Source organism: Rhea pennata, chromosome 2, assembly GCF_028389875.1.
Source record: "Rhea pennata isolate bPtePen1 chromosome 2, bPtePen1.pri, whole genome shotgun sequence".
In the NCBI taxonomy this organism is placed as follows: Eukaryota; Metazoa; Chordata; class Aves; order Rheiformes; family Rheidae; genus Rhea; species Rhea pennata.
In genome coordinates this window covers 126,290,408-126,312,085 of record NC_084664.1, presented here as the reverse complement: position 1 = coordinate 126,312,085, position 21,678 = coordinate 126,290,408, and the positions used below count along the sequence as shown (strand labels likewise).

Genomic DNA, 21,678 nt, shown 5'->3' with positions numbered 1-21,678 from the left:
ATTATTGCTTCCAAGATCTTGCAAGAAAAATTCTACAATGCTGCATCTGTATCTATATTTTAAAACAGTAAGTCATTCATTTAGGAGTGGCTGAGGATATGTTTTAGGAATGGGGTATGAGAGAGGAGTCATTAGAGTCAACACTGTTTGCTTATATTGACACTGATAAAGGCAGCTAAGAGTTTGTTGCTTACTTTGTATGCCTCTAAAATCTGATCTTTTAAGTTGAACCCGTAAACCCTGCCATGCTACAGTAATTTCTATTTACTTGGTGTCAACGAGCTGCCACTGGATTCCCACCTGAACAGCCTGCAAAACTGTGAAGTAAGCAACTCTCCAGCCAGTGCAACTAAACAGAGCCAGACGGAGGTGTCCTAGGTAACCTCAGTCTTACATTTTTGATCTGCTAAATTGTACACCTTTTCCAGGCACAGTTTAGCTTTGGTCTGTTTGGAATAATGACCGATCAAGTAAAAGGACTGAGCCTAGATTTCCATTAAGTTACAGCTGAAGATTTCCCACAGCTTACACTGCTGAAGTGTACTACAGGAGAGTACTCTATGGGAAACGCAACATTTCAAAGTTCTCACCCAAACAATTTCTAATCAAATATATGTGCTTTTGAGTCTACTTGGATAAGAACTCTTCTGCATAATTATTCATCCAACTGTTCAGCTTTCAGGACGGTCTTTTTTACAATCCATTTATAAATGCAATCACAATTAAAGAAAGTAAATAGCTGCTGACTTGTACAGCATAGTGCAGTTAACATTTGGAATACAAAGTGATCGCTAACAAGTGAGAGAATAACATGTATTTACGATTAATTCAAACATCTAATGAGCATTTTTTTGTTTGTTTGTTTGTGCCCTCCTCCCTCCAGCAGAAGCTAGAAAACGTCAACTCTTATGAAGACTTACTATCTCTGAACTGCTAGCGTTATTAAACAAGAATACCAGCAAGTTATGCTGTTCACAACAAGTTCAAATCACATAACCTCGTAAGTTAATCAGAGAACAAGAGAAGATTCAATTTACTCTATATGTTTGCATACACATTTTCTGAATATATTCCAGTTCTGCCTATTAGAACGGTTAACAAAGAAAGATTTCAAACCAAATATTTTTTTTTCCTCAGTTCGATTACATATATATATATATATACAAAGAACCACAGGAAGTCATGCTTTGCTTTCCTTTAAATTTACTTGAGCATTACTGCAAAACTTTTCAGCAAAAATCAAGAAATAACCTACTTCATGAAACAACTAATTTAAACTCCCAAATTAGCAAAAGAAACAGAAATTAAGATTCTTCTCCCCACATACTAACAATTATCTTCTTACAAGCTGACCTTTTACTATTAACAGTTTAGCTTTAAAGTGATAAAAACTATACTTACAGTACCTGATAAAACATACAGTACCTTTAATTCAAACATATTAAAGCTTTTTAGGAACTTAATACATATTTCCCTTGTTGAGAGATAAGAAGTGCTCGATTTCTATTATTGTGAAGCAGAAAATTGGGGAGGTTTCCTACTTATAACACAAAATAAACTTACATAAAAAACGAGAATCACAAAAATCAAGGAAACAAACTACCTTAGACCTGAATTTGCTTTCTTACTCTTATGACTAGAGCAGAAGAACCAATCATATTTTGGAAAATTCTACTGTTTATCCTGCAAAAAGGATGATTGTAAAAGAGTTATTTTGACTTGAAAACAAAATGAACCCACTCCTAACCAGAAAAACAATCAAATTAGCACCTTTTTTCAATAAACATTTGGAAACCAGCATTTTCCATCCATCTCCAGTTAACAAGTCTCTAAAGTAATTACATTCTCATATCAAAAATTCTTCAGTGGATAGTCATTCCTACAGTATTAACTTCACAAACTTAAAAGAACAAAGAATCGAAAAATAAAAATGTAAGAGGCTAAGTCAAATTTTTATATATATATATATGTGTGTGTGTGTGTGTATACATATATATACACACACATATACATATGCACATATATATTTACATGCACATGTGTATGCCTACATATATAGCTTTGTCTATATATCTACATGTATACATACTTATACGTATAGCTTATGACCACGAATTCGTAGAACATTAGCTATGAATTTCTGGGCACTCTTCCCAATACACACACTATACAATGAAATCGGGGGAAAAAAATGGCCCCAGAAAGATGTATTCATGCTGATCTGGTTGGAGCAAGTTAAAAATTTATGATTGCTAGTTATTTATGTTCTCTGAGCTGCGTGGGACATGCAATCATTCATAGTTCATTTCAACACAAATTCACAGCTGACGGTGGCTTAAACTAAGTACTATGATTTTGCAGTGAAACAGACTTAGAGCATTTGCACAGTCCTTCACACTACCCGTGCCAACAGCAGCCTCCAGAAGAGGAGCAGTACCTGCTTAGCCCAGCAGCTAGACCTGCAGGAGCTCTGCACCTGCCTCTTCCCAAACACTAACCTTGGCTCCTTCCTCTGTGCACTCAGGACTGTAGAGAGTCTCTGATGACTGCTGCTCCCAATACTGTCCTTTCCACTTTAATCAGACTTACTTTTTACCTAACTACTACTGTGGAAACATTCCACTACCTGCTAAATACTGACTCTGTCAGGCTGCCTTTCCCTTCTCAAGTTATCGTTGAGAATTAATAAGAGAAGTATAATTTTAAACCATATTATTATTTTAAGAATACCTTGAGCATTTCATCATTTCAGTACTGATATTTTTCAACATGCATGGTAATTCTCACACAGAAATATTCTCTAAGCTATACAGTTTTAACTAGAATAATATCAAGCAGAGGTGATAAAAAGTTCTATAATACAAACAAAGATACATCATGAATAAACGATGAACAGCACTGCAATAGAAACAAATGCCATGATATTGTCAATATACATTAAACAGTGACAATATATTTTGTTAAGGTAAAAATAAGTTCTTACTCAAATACAAGCCTTTTCTCATAATGAGTCTCATTCTAAATTAGAGTCACTGGGGAAACTAATTACAAGATTAATTACTAGAATAATAGATTTATATTATATATATATGTGTGCGTGTATGTGTGTGTATGAGAAAGATATCAGATGCAATGGTCAACAAAAAAGAAGTCAAACAAACCAGAATACCTCAAAATCAACACAAAAAGAAATAAAAACTTCTAAAGAATCTAATCAAAATATTATCCAGGGGAAAAACAAAGATATGTCTAAGAGTACAACATATAAATATTTAAATATAATAAAAAATAATTCTAAAACAGTCACAAATGTTAGAACTTTACAATATAGAAACTGGTACGCTTACCTAGCATACGAATGTACAACGCAGTCTGATCGGAGCTGTCATAGGAAATTGCTCCACGTCTCTACAAAAAACAACAAACAAACAGAAAGTGAGTATTTTATGCAAGTTGAAACCAGTTCATTTTTAAATTAAGCTAAAACAGAGTATAGTATCAATTGTTCATTTCCAATTTAACTATCAAAATTAATTTTGAAAATTGATGGTGCATCCTTCAAATATGTACTCCATGTTTCCCATAATGACAAATAATTATTATATTGAAAACAGTAGGAAATTAGCCACTGCCTTTCATAAGGCCAGGTTTTCATAAGGTCTCTTATGTTCAGGGCATATTCCGCTTACTGAATGTTACAGGAGTGACAAAGGAAGGACAGGAACTGAGAGTAAAGAAATTATGAGAAACAGGTGTAGTAGTATTGAGTGCGGAAATAATACCCACAGACAATTTCTTTTCAGGTGCTCCTCAATCATTTCCCAAACAACACAAAACAAGATTAAGCAGATGCAAAAATATGCTCCTTATGACTTCCTAGAATGTAATTCTTAAATACTTGTAGTTCCTAATTGATTTACTTATTTTTACCCTTGGGTATTCTCTTCTTTCAAAGCTGAAATAGCTTTGAAAAGAAGTAAAAGAGCTTGAATGACACCTTAACTGCTGTCCTAGGAATTCAGTGTATATTCTGCAAAGGCGGGACTTGGCTGGTACATGCAATTCCATTCCACCCAGCACTTTCTGTAGGCAAATCAAGGCACCATTAAAGCTGGCCGTAATATGTACAGGTAATTGAAAACAAGAGAGCAAGAAGCATTTCACATCTGACAATAGAAGTCTTAAAGATTTATCAAAATATCTGTGCAGGACACAGACTCCCGAGTAGGATGTATTTCTTATCTACACATAATATTCCTTATAGTTCCATATATTTTAAGGTAATGTGTAACAGTTCTAATTCAAGAAGTTTCCCATGAGCATGGTAAACTGGTCCTGTAATAGCTAAAAACAGGAGATGTTCTCTCAGTTACACAACACTGGCCTCATGCGTCATAAGGCTGTATGAAAAACCACAATACAATTTATTTTCCTCTTGCAAAAACACTACGACCTCTTGCTTTCTACTCCACATCTCCTTCCGTCAGCATAAAATGAAAACACAAGATGATCTGCATTGCTGGTAAGAAAAAATACATTTATTTGATTAATTTTACTCTTCCTTCATTATCTCTAACATTAATTTCAATTCATAGTCTTCAAAGCTTGCACAACATAGATCTCAGCTAGATATCTTTTTTGTCTTTCCTTTGCTGTATTTTCTCTATCTATTTCTTAACCTTGGCATCGAAGGATCAGCTTCACAACGTGACTTCAATTTTACCAGCCCACATTTGCTCTTCAAAGAAACAAGAAATTTTTGTAAAAACTGTTGTGACTTTTTCTTGTCTAATTCGTTTGTTTACATCAAGGACAGGGACACCACAGAGGGCCACATGGCTGGTTATTCTACCTGTAAGAACGGCAAACCAAAGCCACCCTGGAGGGGAATGCGGTCACCCATTTTTCCCTCTGCAAAGCAGGAACCCAAGGGACACGTGACAGCCTGGAAATGTGCAAGTGCAAGAGATGAGACCACGGGGAACCAAACCACAGCAGGAAACAACACAGAAAAATAGATGTTGGCTATTGAGAAGAATTCTAAGAGGAAGTAAAAGAGAGAAAGGAATAAATCGGTCGGGGAGGGGGGGATTTACTTATATGCACCTATCTATAAAGTAAACTGAATGCATACACACAAGACTAGAGATTAATAACCTCTATCAGTACGATCTGCACAACTGACAATGCGTTAGACTCCAAGCCCAGAAGTTACACGTAATTGTTTTAGCATTTTTCATGTTAAAACAAGAAAAAAACCTCACGCTTGAAGTCAGAGAAGTTTTTCCAAAGGTAAGTCTGAATTTTAATTATAGAAATGACCAAAGATCTAACTCCAAATGGGTCCAATTATACTAGCTGTTGTAAAGATTGTAAGGAAGAACTTCTTGTACAGCACTTTCATGCTGTCTTCACTTTTGTTCTGTTTCTCCTTGGAAGATCATAAACCATGCAAATAATCCTTCCCTTGAAATATGTTTGTACAGCATTTCTCAGAGCAACGTGCCTGTCCCAGTGAGAAAGTTGGTAATACAACTCCTCAGTCACAGAACGATGCTGATTTCCCACTAACATTTTCAAATTTCTTCCTGTAGCCTACCTTTGCATTTCAGTGCGTTTCAACTGAATGTACCTTCAGCAGCCTCATACACTTCATATCACTCACTATGGACAATCAGTAATGTAATTTAGTGCTAACTTGCAGTGTGCACCTGTCTATCACATAGATTTCTGGACATGGCCGGTGCAGTTCTGTAACCTAATACAGGACAAAGCTCAGCACACATGCAGATAGAAGAACCATCCCCAACTGGAACAGTAGTTTCCGAGAAGGAAAACAATATGTGAAAATCAATTGAAAAAGAAATCCTTTCTGATTTGTTAGTTTTAAAATATTATTTGCTAGCTAAAATAATAAATCCATGTATGATATCAAACATATTAGCATATTTTTAAAAACGTAATCCACTCATTTATACAACATTTAGTTCTGCAAGGCTTCTAAAAGATCTCATAAGAATGTTTGACCAATATAATCTTTTAAAAGCACCTTGCAAAGCTTGGTTTCCTAAGGAAAAAGAGAGATAATTTATTATGTAAGCCTCACTAATAAAACTTTGAAACTTTAAAGGCAATAGGACAATTTCAGCTAATATTAGCAGTACTGGGGGGGCAGATAGAGATCAAGGTGGAAGCTAATGGTTCTGAGTTTTTAGCAATCTGTGATACAAGATAAATAAAATAACACTGCTAATCCAGCCATCAGGTTCTCAACAGGTAACAGACTATACCAGATGATGTACTGCAGGTTGAAGTACACCACCAATTTTACTGCTTTAAATTATACTGTCAGCACATTTACATTATACTACCCTACGCTATTCCAGAAAAATGCACCAGGTCACAGAAAGAAAAAAAGCCATTTAATCTATTCTGATTGTAATTCTTTAAGATATGCTGTTCAGATTTAACTTTTGATTCTGATCTTCTGATATGTGAACCAGCCCATGCAGCAAACAGGTCTTGAAAACAAATTTTCTGTAAAGTATGTAACAGTTCACAGAATTTAATCACCAGGATTCTACACTTGATGATCATCAAAAATGAGTCCTCCCTTTAATGAGGAGAGTCAGACTCTCTGTAGCCTATACTTAGATATGAGGACTAAATACTAAACATTTACCTTACTTACACAGTCAAAATGACTGTAGCATATGCTTTATTAACTTTTAGAAACCTCTGGCTAAAAACTTGAAGGACAAAATCTGACTTATGGCCCTTCAAAAAGCACATGAACACTCTGAGTTGGGCTGAGTGGCTATGAGAATTAGTTGGTCTCAGCTCTCAACCAGGAAATTCTAACTCCTATTACATTTATAGAAAGTCAATCCTTAAATTCAAATCTTTGTCAAATTATTCTACCAGAATTACCTTTACTCTTCACCAACCTTCCTCCATTTCATTAATAATGTGTGAATTCCCTTAGAGTAAAATGGGATTTCTAGAGCTCTATCACCTTTTTGGTCTACCTCAAGCTTTGTGTCTATTGACTGTAAGAGCACGCTGAAGCCCTTGACTCTCCATGCAAATCTCAGACAAATAAGCCTCACTGCACCAGGCAGAGAGAATTACTTGTGCTCAAGCAGGGCTCGGTTTTAATGTGTTCATGTAGATTTCCCTTTCAAGCACAAGGATAACTTGATCCTAAGTATCTGTTATCCTCAAAGTGATTCAACAAATTCCTCAAATGATTTGGTAAGGCTTTTACCCCCTCCAGGCCTTTCCAAACACAAATACAAAATTCTGAACTGTGTGGGCTGTTTTGCTCTTTTGAAGACAGATGTCAAAAAGAATTGGGTGCACAGAACTTCCACTTTGAAAACCGCATCTTAAATCTCAGCTTCAAAGCAGAGCGGCATTTATTCTTCCAAACGACACAGGAAGAACATTCTCCCATGTTTTATTATATCTTTATGGAACAGGAATAGAGGAAGTTCAGAATAAAGTGGAAGATCCATTAATGCTTTAAGAACTACAATGATAAAAGCATTCCCCACAAATTGTCAAAGCGAATATCTACTAACACAAATGTAAAATCAGTACTTTCTTGAATAATCTTTTCATCAGGAAATTAAAGGCCATGCAGTAAAAATGACACACAGATAAGTCTTCAGAAGGAAGCCACTTCAGCGATACTAGGCAGTGCAGCATATACCCCATAACACTTGGAAACAGAGCACCTGCTGCTGTTCAGACCAAACAGAAAAGTTTCCTTTGATACCAGTTTTATCACAACGACTTCCTAACCCAGTCCGGAGCAGAGCACCGGCACTACTGTTCCGCAGTTAATTTTGACAAATGTCAGCTAGCCAGCACTAAGACTGTCAAGCAAAGCAACTCCTGGTTTCATCCCGCAACAGCAGAAAAAAAATGAATACAGCAGCCAGCCTTCAAAATTCAATGCTTCCCATTAGGATTAAACAATCTACGCTTTTTGGCGGAGTGTAATTCTGTTTTTTCTTCAGATACTAGAGAAAAAAAAGAAAGTTATCACAGGACAGAAATACAACTAGTCAGATATTTTTACTTATTTGATTTTCTAAGTTATTTGCCACCACCTGTTCGCAGAAGGCAAAAATGAGACCAAGTTTGGATAAGTTGTTACAGCAACTGCAATTTTCTGACTATTCTGCATCATACACCTGAATACAATTTAAGACTGTATAAAACAGATTATCAGTTGAGTATAAGCCCTTAGAATAAGACACTAATTAGACTGGATTTCTCTATTACTGTATTTCAAAAGCGAGACTGTCATTTACCATGATTCCTAGAATTATTTCAGTAATTAGGAATCCCATGTTAACATAAGATCCTCAGCATTCCGTAAGATAAAACTAGATTTTTTTTTCCAGTAAAGTACTAGAAAATGCCCCTTTAGAGCGTTTAAACTGTCATTAAACTGATGAAAGCCACTGCAAAAAAGTCTTACTTTATAAATATTTCACTGAAGTTCAAATCAATCATTATGAAAGTTTATCAAACTAGAGATAAAAAAATGTATTTAATTTCTGGAATTTGCAATGCAATTCAGCACTAAGATTAGCTTGCTGTGTGTCCATATAAAATTTTTGAGTATCCTAATTTTAATATTTTCTTCTGTATAAAGCTGTTTCATATCATCAGTCCCTTGAGATGGAAAACAATCATTGATAAACTTAGGTATAGTTTGAATGACAGTAGTTATATCTATCTATCTATCATTTTTAAAAGCTGGTATCACTATTTTCTCTTGTACACCTCTAAGTCTAGCATGCAGCATCAGAAGATTTACCCAAAGTTTTATTACCATAAAAACTTCAAGACTGACCAAAAATATACAAAACGAAAGCTTGCAAACTGATCCAAAAAGAAAGTATAGTATAATGAGAAAAAAGTGAAGACTGAAAAAATAATAGCATTATCTTTAGAAATTAAGTCAGGACGCAAGCAGGACACAAAAGCAAAAGTAAAGTGAGATGACTGGATAAAGGCAACAAAAAACAATTCTTCAAAAGAAACAGTCCCTCGTGTACTTAAAAACACAACAATGAATAACAAGGATTTTTAAGCTTTATTGTACTATGTCAGCTGCATGGAACTGCCAATTTTCCCCCATTTACAAATTTTTACAAACTAAATTACAGACATAATTCATAAGTTGGCTTTCTGTGTAAAGTTTAAAAAAACTATTCTAGTAAAATGCAGATGACATACCAGGCTAGCACATCAGTTGTAAAACTTTGCTAGTGAGGATCTGCCTCCAGTTGCAACTGAACATTTATTAACATATTCTGGTCTTTTTCTTGATGTGATGAAGGTTACTAGCAAGTCTGACCTTTTTTGCTTTTAGCAATTTTGGGACTTTGGTATTGGTATTGACTGAAGAGTATGGGCACAGATACCTGGCAAAGCTTGTTTTCACAACAATTTTAAATTCATGTCTGTTCACGCTCTTATTAATTGTACAAAAATGTTAAAATTCTGTATATAAGTTAAAAAAAATAAGTACTTGAACTCTGATTTTTTTTTTTTCAGTTTCCCTGATTCTTTCCAATGATTTCAGCTTTCCCTCACGATCCTACACAAAGTCATTATGCCTTTTAGTATTAACTCCAACTTCGGCAGTGGGCTACTCTGCAAAGAGAATGGTCCCTCTCCAGACTGCAATGTCACCTGCGTTTACTACCATAATATACATTATGTGAGTCCTTACTGTCCTCAGACTGACAGAGCAAGAACTCCTAATTTTGTCTAACATGAGCACGCATTTTCCTTAGCATGAAAGCGCCTGAAATCAAAAGGCTACAAAGTAAGAGAAGTAGCTGGTATTTCACCTAAGCAAACAAAACTGGTATTTCCACTCCTGCAATCCTGAAAGCAACAATACAAAAAAGGATATCCTGCCCAGGAAACCCACGCTCTGATCTGCAGTATTCTCACTTTGCTTAAAATTGTTTCCCCTTATTTTCACAAAGCCTTTAATGTGCCACAAAATTGAAGATTTATTGGGAAAGAAGGCAAACAAAACCGCTGTCCTGCAGAAGACAGTTCGGCTCACTTTTCCCAGTCTCCTAACAGTCTTCACACTTCAAGGAAAGAAAAAAATCCTCCTAAATTGTGGATACAAAGTCAGGTATGAACACTTAAGAAACACAGTGTTAAGTTGTAAATATTTCCAAAACACATCAGAGTTAAAAAAAATAATAAGAAAGAAGGAAAAGCAAATTAAGCACTTGCAAAGAGAAGTTCTTAATGGTTTGTTTTCTCTCAGGCTACTTATAAAGTCATTTAGTCAAAACACAGTAATAAAACGGCCTACCTTGGAAGTAATCCATTCGATAAGGATCAGAGCTAAACACCAGATCAGGGCGATTCCCATCGGATCACCCAGACGAGCTGCAGTGCAATCTCTTCGCTGAGCCTCGCCAGTACCGAAAGCTGCCGGAGCCGTTCAGCGCCCGACAAATAACCAGCGCGGGGACGGCAGCGGGGCACCGGCCGCGGGGCAGGCAGCTGCCGGGGCGCTACCGTCACCCGACAGCCCCAGTCCTTCGCACTGCCCTGTATGTCGCCCTGCCAAGTACTTACTGAACAGGAAGGATTTACAACCAGAGGACTTTGCTAAATCCTATAGAAATTCTAGAGGAAAATGAAAAAAACAAGCTCGATTTCTTTTTTTCTTGGTAATATACTTTAATATGGCAAGACCAGCTAGACTACAAGATCAGCAAAATATTATATGAAGTACTTATAAAAATACCAGTACTCAAAAAGCTAAGATAATTCAGGATTCTGTCTTCCCTTTAAATTTTACGGAGCACCTTTTCCAACACATTTCAGTGTAGCAGATATTCACAAATTCCTTTATCTCTGCCACCTGGTGAAGCAGCTATTACAAACTCAACTTCAAGGTTTCAAGATTGCCTTTATAGCACATTACTATAAAGAACACCATTGAGTTAATGCACTGACTACATGCAATCATGAAAAATAATCACGGTTCTCGAATTTCTTACGTCCACTAAATACCAAATCCCTTACACTACCTTTTTAGCTATATATAATCTTACTTATGCCTGAACCAGCATGTTCTTCATTTTACTGCTCAAATGTTTGAACCTGTCCACAGCTTTGCCCCATCATTTTTCAAGGTTTAGAAAGTAGACTAATTTCCTCTAAGAGTGCTGATGATTCAGCCAAACAGTCCTATGTATTTGGTGCAGCTTGTGATTAAGATGGTTTAAAATGTTAACTTCAGAAGTAAATAGAAATCTCAAATAGTTTGGGAAAAAAAACAGAGCTAATAAATATATACATAAATAAATACAGAGGTAATAAAGGACTCCAAGAAACAGAGAGTCAGATATCAAGGAGTTAAAGATGATGAAGTTGAGTCATTGAAAAAAAAATGGTAATAATATTCTGTTGTTGAGAAATTAATTTTTATTGTAACAAGATTGTATTGCAAATTCAAGCATGACCACAACATCCAAATATTAGCAGATTTAGCAAAGGAGCAACTTCAGCACTGAGAAATGAGTTCCCTCTTATTCATAGGAAAGGGGGAGAGACACTTGAGTGGACTTTTCCTGAACAAAAAAAGGAAAAGACCAATATGGATTGGGTTCTTTTTGTTATTAGGCATACTATAAAATATTTGTTTGGGCTTTTGAAGTATAATCATAATCTCAGCACCAGATGAAGCTAACTACAGCACCAGTACACTCCCAAGCTGTATCTTCTGTTCCCTCACCGTCCTTGCCCTTTAGAATCAGTCAGACCAAAAACATAGGCAAGAACATTCAAAATGCACCTTAAGGCACCTCACCTAATAATGCAGCACTTATTTAAAGGTCTGTATTCAAGTTGCACCAAAATATAAGCTGTCATGGAAGTAGATATGAAAACACTACCATCTCCAAACACTTGATGAGGGTAAGAACCCCTGACAATTAGTCATTACCAGCTGGTAACTTATTTTTTTTTAATCAATAAATGGCATCAGGCTATATCTACATTAGCCATTTGGAACAACTGGAACAGATCAAAACACAGCTGTGCTGATGTTCTTGCATCTACGTTATATGATGTTTAGGATTTTTATTTAAAGCTAAACTTACTTCAGCTTCCTGAACAAGACTCTGCCACGAGGTATTGAAGCTGCCAAAACAACCAATAACTGGTCAAATCCCTATGTCGCTATGAAGGGTTATAGGACATTTGATGCATACAAGGAGTGGAATGGTTTAGTTTCCTTTGAAAGGAGCCTAGTTTGCACATACCAAAACCACTCTAAAAATCAAGCCAGTGGGTATGATAAATAGGGACAATGAAGTGAGTTGGTTCAAAACTGAACCAACTCCAGTTCAAAATACTAACACAGACACAGCCTTAGATTCTTTGGTAGGACACACTCCCCCCTGTTGCCACTGTTTTTAATTCCTGATCAATCTTCTGTTTTCCTGTCACAAAATGTATAAAGATGTCCATGGAGTGAGTATGTAGTCTTATCCCTGGGGCACAGAGTGAGGCTCTGCTGGAAAAACAACACTTAGGCACAAGCAGTCCAGGAGGTTCCTGCAGAGCAAGTGATGATAACTTTTTGACACAGCTGGTGGTGGAGGAGCCAACAAAGAGAGGTGTGCTGCCAGACCTTGTACTAACCAACAAAGAAGGACTGGCTGGAGGTGTGAAGGTTAGGGACAGCCTTGGTTGAGTGACCAGTGAAGTTCAGGATCCTGAGTGAAGGAAGCAGGGCAATAAGTAGGACTGCAATCCTGGACTTCAGGAGAGCAAACTTTGGCCTCTTCAGGGAACTACTTGGAGAAATCCTATGAGTTAGGGCCCTAGAAGGAAGGGGAGAGGGGGTCCAAGAGAACTGGTTAACATTCAAGCATCATTTCCTCCAAGCTCAAGATTGATGCATTCCTATGAGTAAGAATTCACACAAAGGAGGCAGGAGACCTGTATGGATGAGTAAGGAGCTCCTGGCAAAACTCCAACAGAAGAAGAAAGTACACAGAATGTGGAAGAGGGGACAGGCCACTGCGAGGAATATAGAAACACTGTCAGAGTACACAGGGACGTGAAGAGGAGGGCTAAGGCCCATTTGGAATATAATCTGACAAGGGATGTCAAGGACAAGAAGAGCAGCTTCTTCAAATACTTCAGTGAGAAAAGGAAGACTACGGAAAATGTGGCCATGCTGCTGAATGGGGTGGTGCCCTGCTGACAAAGGATACAGAGAAAGCAGAGTTACTGAATGCCTTCTTTGCTTCAGTCTTTACTGCTAAGGACAGCCCTCAGGAATCCCACATCCTGGAGACAAGAGAGAAAGTCTGGAGGAAGGAAGACTTTCCTTTGATTGAGAAGGATAGGACTTGAGATCTTCTGGGCAAACTTGACACAAATCCATGGGCCCTGATGGGATGCACCCATGAGTCCTGAGGGAGCTTGTGGGTTACTGCTAGCCATTCTCTGCCATCCTGGAAAGGTCACAGAGAACTGGAGAGGTGCCTGAGGACTGGAAGAAAGTCAATGTCACTCCTGTCTTCAAAAAGGGTAAGAAGGAAGACCCAGGGAACCACAGGCCAGTCAGCCTCACCTTGATTCTTGGAAAGGTGATGGAACAGCTCACGCTAAATATCATCTCTAAGCATGTGGAGGAAAAGAAGGTGATAAGAAGTAGTCAGCATGGATTCACCAAGGGAAGATCAAGCTTAACCAATCTGATAGCCTTCTATGATGGCATGACTGACTGAGTAGATGAGGGAAGAGCTGTGGACGTTGTATATCTTGACTCCAGCAAGGCTTTCGACACTGTCTCCCATAACGTTCTCTTAGGCAAGCTCAGGAATTGTGGGTTAGACAAGTGGGCAGTGAGGTGGACTGAGAACTGGCTGAGTGGCAGAGCTCAGAGGGTCGTCATCAGTGGTGTGGAGTCTAGTTGGAGGCCTGTAGCTAGCAGTATTCCCCAAGGGTCAGTCCTGGGTCCAGTCTTGTTCAGCTTATTCATCAGTGGCCCAAATGAAGGGACAGAGTGCCTCCTCAGCAAGTTTGCCAATGATATAAAACTAGGAGGAGTGACTGATACACCAGAACGTTGTGCTGCCTGTCCTGAACACGCTGGAGAGCTGGGCAGAGAGGAACCTCCTGAGGTTCAACAAGGGCAAGCACAGGGCCCTGCACTGAGGGAGCAGTAACCCCATACACCAGTACAGGCTGGGGGCTGACCTGCTGGAAAGCAGCTCTGGGGAGAAGGATCTGGGAGTCCTGCTGGACAAGTCAACCATGAAACACCAGTGTGCTCTTATGGCCAAGAAGGCCAATGGTATCCTGGGGTACATTAGGAACAGCGTTGCCAGCGGAGAGGTTGAGGGAGGTGATCCTGCCCCTCTATTCAGCCCTCATGAGGCCTCATCTGGAGTTCTGCGTCCAGTTATGGGCTCCTCAGTACAAGAGAGACATGGAGCTACTGGAGAGAGTCCAGCGTAGGGCTACAAAGATGATTAGGGGACTGGAGCATCTGCCCTATGAGGAAAGGCTGCAAGAGCGGGGCCTGCTTAACCTGGAGAAGAGAAGACTGAGAGGGGATCTTATCAATGTCTACAAATACCTTAAGGGAGGGTGTCAAGAGGATGGGATACGGCCAGACTCTTTGCAGTGCTGCCCAGTGACAGAACAAGAGGCAACGGGCACAAAGTGAAACACAGCAAGTTCCACCTGAATATGAGGAAAATCTTCTTTATCGTGAGGGCGACAGAGCCCTGGAACAGGTTGCCCCCAGAGATGGTAGGGTCTCCTTCTCTGGAGATACTCAAAACCTGCCTGGACACAATCCTGTGCAACATGCTTTAGGTGATCCTGCTTGAGCAGAGAGGTTGGACTAGATGATCTCCAGAGGTCCCTTCCAAAATCAACCATTCTGTGATTCCTTCTTCCACTCTTACAATCAAAACACAGTATTATCTTACAAAAGAAAGTAAAAACCCTTTGTTCTTACATCATCAGTAAGTGGTCTAGCTTATTAATTTCTTCTCATTGAGAACTTTTTTAAAGATATTGTCTAATACAATAATTTAAAACTAGCACACAGAAAAGAATTGCCTCTTAATATTATTTGTTTTAACTTTGGATTGGCAACCCAAAGACTTTTTCAGTAATGGGATTTTAAATTTGGGGATTGAAGAAGTCCAAGAAGTGCACTGATTTGTAAGATTTCTATGAGAACATCAGCAGAAAAGCTGAAGAGAACAGACAAGAGAAAATACTGCTTTGAAGAGTTTTGTTAACAATTCTGAGATAAAAGAGAAATAAATGACATCTACGAGTGTATGAAAGAAATTATAGCAAGTATGGTAAAGGCTCATGTGAAAGATTACATAAAAATATGATGGTCCTGAATTCCCTCTGTGTTAACATATTACTGAAAACACAATCCAAATTCTAGGAGTCCTATCAAAGACACTTGGGCTGCTGATATAACCATCCTGAAATGAAATAGCTAGCACGCTAGAAAGAACAGTTACCATATATTATTTCTATTTCTTCTAAAAAATATGGACATTCATAAGGCTATTCCATTTCCTTTTTTTTTTTGGGGGGGGTCTTTTCCTTTCTTCCTTAAAAGCAAACAAAATCCACCCACAGGCCATACTACTTAATAAATTCTGTATTTAGATTCCCTAAAATACATTTTTCAGTGCATGTAGAGATGCCATGTTTGACAATTCCAAGATTTCTAGTACTTACAATCAAATTATAGCATACAAGCTATTATCTAGTTTCTCTGTTCTTACCATCAGCTCAAATATAGAAGCGCAATTGGTGTCTCTTACAGTTTGTAAACAAAGACACATAAACAACCCAATCAAGTTAATTTAAGCAATGTTATGAGGTATTGCAGACATTCAAAGCAGTTTTCTGCTACAATTTTTGCATTTGCTTGGGATCATCTGTGTAGCCCTTTGCTGGACTTTCTCCAGTAGCTCCATGAAAGATAATAACCTTAAATTTCTGTACCATTATGATTATTCAAAATAGCAATAGAAAACCGTCAAGAATCATCCTGTGAACACTGTAGACATCATTTCCAAACAGGATATCTCGATATTCTGTATTTTGGTAAACAAATCACAAATCTTTTCCAAGCATGCTCTTAAATGTTAGACTTTTCTGATGGCTGTTTTTAACCTTTCCTCTTATTTGCTCCAAGTCACATTTATGAAAGCTAACAGAAATGTCCCTGTGTAACACTGAGAAAGTGATTAGGCAAAAAGGTATGCATCTCAGTTGAGGAGCAGATGAGAATGCCATTTAATTTCTGTGTATAAGGTTGAACTTTTAAAGTACATCATTCTAAAATGCTTCTTTTGCAATACAAATTAGAATAAACTCTTAGTGCCTCTCATATAATAAATTTTAGTTAATCTTGGATTTGCTTTACCAAATGCCGAAAATTTCAGAATTTCTACAAAAATCATATCTTTACAGATTTAAAACCCACTAGAAATGGGCAATGACTGTACCTGCTTGTACTATAAAAATCTTTGACATTATCAAAAATCATATCTAGCTGAAGAATTGATATTCTATAGTACAGGAGATGGACCACTGTACACATGTTGCAATTAGTATCTGTTCACAGTACTAGCTTACTCAATCTTGGAGAAGTTTTTTCTTAGACAAAAGTTCTATTCTTTCTCAATTTTTTCAGGCACTTGGTTTTCTGAGGCTGCTCACTTTCAATTATGTTTTTAGCAGGGCATTCACCTTAGAAGAAAAAAGTGAAAAGTGAATAAACGACCTCTGAAACAGGAGCTGATAAGGGAAGGGTGTTGAAACCAGTCTTCTGAACTATTTCAGCATTTGTCTTCCAACTCCAAGAGTGATTTACCTTTTTGAATGAGTAATCTCTTTTAAAAATAATAAAGGTTACTTCAATAATAGTGTAGTATACATAACATAAGGTACTTTAAAATATCTTACTGGAAATAATCTCTATTCTTTTCTTTGTCCAAAACCTCAGTAACCTCTCCTGTTAGAGTTATTCTTTCTAGAAGGTTTAAAAAAATCCTTATTTAAAAGAGTAGAAAAACACTGTAGCTGCAATTTAAATGTATTTTTCTACACACTTCCAAAAGCCTTATTTTTAGTGGGCCATTAGATATGACATGCTTTACCTTAGTACTCTCAAAAAAGACCACCATGTCCAAGATTATTTTAAGTAATGCTCATCTAAGTTTATCAGAAATATGTCCTCAATTAGTAAGCACAACTATATCCATCTACCGGGAGAAGCAGAGGGTGGTAAGCGTAGCCATACCCATGTTAATATCTTTCAGTCTTAGTGGGCTAGGTTCCACTTGTGAATTTGCACTCTGGTTTAGTCATATCTCCAGTCAAGTGAAGACTTGCACAGTATTTCAAGATTCATTTAAGCTGTTCTCCCATTTTCTAGTTCCCCAGTCTGTATTTCCTTCCCAGAAGCTTAATGAAGTCAAACATATTATTCTTCAATTCACAGAGCTTAGATTTCTGCTTCTCTCCAGAGAAGAGATGTTGGTAAGGAGAAGCTAAACTCCACCTTTACCAAATCTTCCTGAAAGAAGCAAAAAAGATTATTAACAAGTTATTAAAATGGCAATCTGCCCATATATAGCCCCCATATTTTCTTTAGGAAACATTCATTTTTCAGCTGTCTGTAGGACATGAGAGTAAGTGAGGCTTTGGGCAGAGAACCGTAGCACAGTTGCACAGATGCTCAGCTAGGACTGGCCTTCACCAGTTTGTATCTATCTACATCTGTTTGCAGACACTGTCATCTGCCCATTCACAAAAGGTCTGTGGCACAGCAAGAAATCGGAGCGTGTTTTCAGAGCCTTTGCTCATGCTTTTGAAGAGGAAAAGATAGTAAAGTTGTTGCAAAAACAGAAGTACAGTCAGAGCCTGAGTGTGTACTCCTTTCACTAGACTCTTCTGACGATGAGATGCAAGAAGTTCAAGTTTTAACTGCTCTAAGTGATTGTGTTTCACTATCAAATGTATCTTAACAAATACTGAGCTGTATACTAGAAGAAACTGATAAGTAATTTCAATTCCATCATACCTGACATATTGCAATTAGCCTGACTATATAAGTGAAAACAGATGAACAGTAATATGTAACAAGAAAAAACTGCCAATGATCTAGACTTTGTAATAAAACATTTATGTTCAGTTTCGAAAGCACATCATCTGAATTGTGAAAGACTACCTTACTACCTTTCTTGTATTTAAGTGGAAACCTAAATCAAAAATACTGACATTATAATCCCAAAAAAGAACAACATCACAAAACCGACAACACATTACAACACCAGATAAAAAAAACTTGCAGGAATTTAAGTCACAGCAGTTATATCTTATTATAATCTTTCATAAATTATCCATAGAAGGTGAAAAGCACTCAAGAGGTTTGCTCTCTAAATTTAATACTTAAACTCTTTTTCCCATTTGACAGAACAGTTTCTCCAATAACCTTTATGCTTATGTATATATTTACAGATACTACTAACTCCCCTCTGCAGGAGATCAGAATTGCTAGAAGTGTAGTGGGAAAGGACTCATCAGGGCTTCCCAGACAGCAGCCACATGCACGAATTTCTACTGACACATCTGCTTCTTCCATGAGCCCAAAGAACAGTGCAATGCAGTGCAACAGATGAAGGCTAAAGGGCATGGATAGAGGAAGGGTATAATGTGAGCTGCAATTCTCTACTCTGACTTTCTCCTTGGCCTTCCTCTCCTTCAGACATGAACAGGAATCACAAATTAATGGACCAGATCAACAAAAACTGATGGCTTTTATTTGGTTCCCAAAGGATGGGTAATCTACCATATCTATGAGAGCTCCCTTCTCTCTAAGCCTAAGACTTCGTTCTTACTAGCCAGTATTTGCTACTCTGAACACTGCCAGAAGATGCTCTCAAAATCCATCTCTGTGCACACTTCTGTTCACTTCATAGTGAGCATTTGCAGGGTTGTTTGCACAGAATTCAAGTACTGACATCTATGAGAGTCTTCGCAGGCTCCACTGCATTTATTAAACATGGATTTTAGATACAAATTTCATCTTTTATTAAAGAACGAAAATTAAAGGTTCTCATAGAAAAAAAAATCAGTATTTCCCTAGGAACACAGACATGTGCTGAAGCTCCAAAAATACATCTACATTAAAAAGGCAGTAATAAAATCATCTTTGTTTCTGGTTATTTGAATATTAAAAAATGGCGCCAGAAGACATTGTATTTAAAGGGCAAAAACTGGAAGTTTCAGATCAATAAATTAAGGAAAGCTAGGCAACAGAATATCTGAAACAAATCAAGTCTTCCTTTTATTTTGCTATTATACAATCATTTCCATTAATATATCCAAATGAATATAGAGGACAATCACTGAAACTGGTATTACCATATGCTGTCAAATATAGATCAATATAACATTTTATTTATAATATAATGGCATCACAAGTGAAAAATAATCTTTGCAAGCTTTATAATGACTATTTCCATTAATTATTAAAGAGATTCAAGAAAAATCACACTAGCTATTCCCAAGAATGACCAAAAAAAGCAAATCATATAACTAGGGAGCAACATATACTATCTGAAATGTAAAAAAGGTTAAGAGAAGATAAATTAGCCAACTACATTCAACTTTTCACCTCAAAAAAAACAAATCTAACATTTTAAGCTTGTGAAAAATACACTGGCAGTGTTATGGTTTCTGCTAGCATAAGCCTCCTAGTGAAGATTCACCCAGACACTTGTCTCTGCTAAATGCTGATACTTCAGAACTTGCCCAGGCACCATATCCAAAAATGCTTTTCCCTTTCATGACTTTTCCCTAGAGCTAATTAAACCTAAGTCCATTAAAGTTAAGGAGCCCAATTTTAATGGAACTGGTTAAGCAGACCAATTTCAGCTGAACGACTAAAACTCAGAAGAGCCCTCCTGAGGCTGCACACTGTAAACTCTTAACTTTTCAAATGCCGCAGTTCCACGCCTGCCATTTCAATGCCTCACGCCACTTCCTAGGCTGCAGTGCATTACTGACAGCTTCCCACCTTGTATATCAAACTGCCCATACATCCTTGGCTCATGCACTCCCAAACTCTCCTACTCCAACCTTTAACAGATGGAAATCTTTTTTACAGTGAATTCTTTAAAGACTTGTTAACGTTTTATAATGGTATTTTCATGCAACACTGATCTTTTATAGAACACCTTATTACTTTTCTGTAAATCATGTATTTATTACATACCATTAATATTCTGTTTGCATGTGGGAGACAGCAATTCGTGCTTCCAAAAATTTTTCATCAAAAACCTACTCATTTATTTCAGCATCTCATCCACTAGCAAGATAAAGCTGCACCAGTAAGAAAGAGATTATTAGTACTGTGTCTTGGCGTATGTCTGCACATCAAACTGAAAAGGAGCATGTGTGTGAGACACTGAAAAGATTCAGTCTTCTATTGCAGAGACAGCAGCATAAAATAATCTCTTTCTCAAACATAAAGAAAAAAAATTTTAATTTTAAGACTAATCAGTATTAAGAGAAAGATGGGTGAAAACTAATCTAGACAAATTCTCAGGCAAAAATTCCATATAAGAATGTAGTCTCAGACTAAGCTAAAAGAGGTATGGAAAAGGGCATAAGCATTCCTTTAACAGATTAATAAATTTCTTTATATACTCCACAGCTGACAAATTGACATGAAATAAAGATGGAAAACTAGAAGAAAAAGCTGAGGGACTTCTTAAACTACAACTAATATCCTTCTACAGCCTTCTCAAAAATACAATATTCTTGTACAGTCTCCTCATTACTCAACTTGAATGTGACATTATTACACATTTTCCTTTCTACATTTAATTCATACCACATTCCAAAATCTCCTGCAATTAGAAACCACTTTTAAGTAATCTCCTTTATAGGGATTTCAGAGCAGCATACATTTGAATTTAATATTCCATTTTGGAAGGTAATGAGATGGTACTTTCATAGTCAAGGTTTAAAATTAAATAGAAATTCAATTTAAGAATAGAGTATAAAAAACTTTCAATAGGATTTAGAAGATTTACATTTGTAAAATTAAGTGAAATCTCTATTTTATTGAGTTATCCAGCACAGATACAGAAAAAAGACACACAATTGTTGTATTGTTTCTTAAAGAAGCAAGAATCTTAGCAGTACCAACAAGATCGTTTATCTCTGAAGCTCCTTGCCACCCACTGGACACCTGTCAGTCTTGGCACTGGCCTTTATGTGCCCATGTAAAGAAGATTTTGCATGACATATCCCTCTCTTGACCAAATTAGGCTAACCTCATCTGCATTGACATCAGTGCCTATAATTTTGGAATCTCATCGACAAAAATAGCTTTATCACAGGGCCCAGCATACAAATTAAGCATCTGTATAGGGCATGTTGAACTTGTGGAAGTGATGAAAAGCTGTAGTGGAAAATCTTACCATGCACTTTGAAACAACATCTAATTAAGGCAACAGTTAGACACTTTAGGGGAATTTATTGATTAAAGTCTTGGTTTTAGTTGTCTTGCAATATTTTTTGTTGGCATACAAACTAGTGTTA

At 37.1% G+C, this 21,678-nt stretch overlaps 1 protein-coding gene across 2 annotated transcripts in view; it reads right to left on the bottom strand.

Moving 5' to 3' along the window:
* Window positions 1-21,678, bottom strand: part of PDE7A (phosphodiesterase 7A) — a 76,141-nt gene that overhangs the window by 32,518 nt on the left and 21,945 nt on the right. For both annotated transcript variants that reach the window (XM_062568204.1, XM_062568203.1), the window contains exon 2: window positions 3,348-3,408. In XM_062568204.1, coding sequence (XP_062424188.1) covers window positions 3,348-3,408 — 61 coding nt within the window. The remainder of the gene's footprint in view (window positions 1-3,347; window positions 3,409-21,678) is intronic.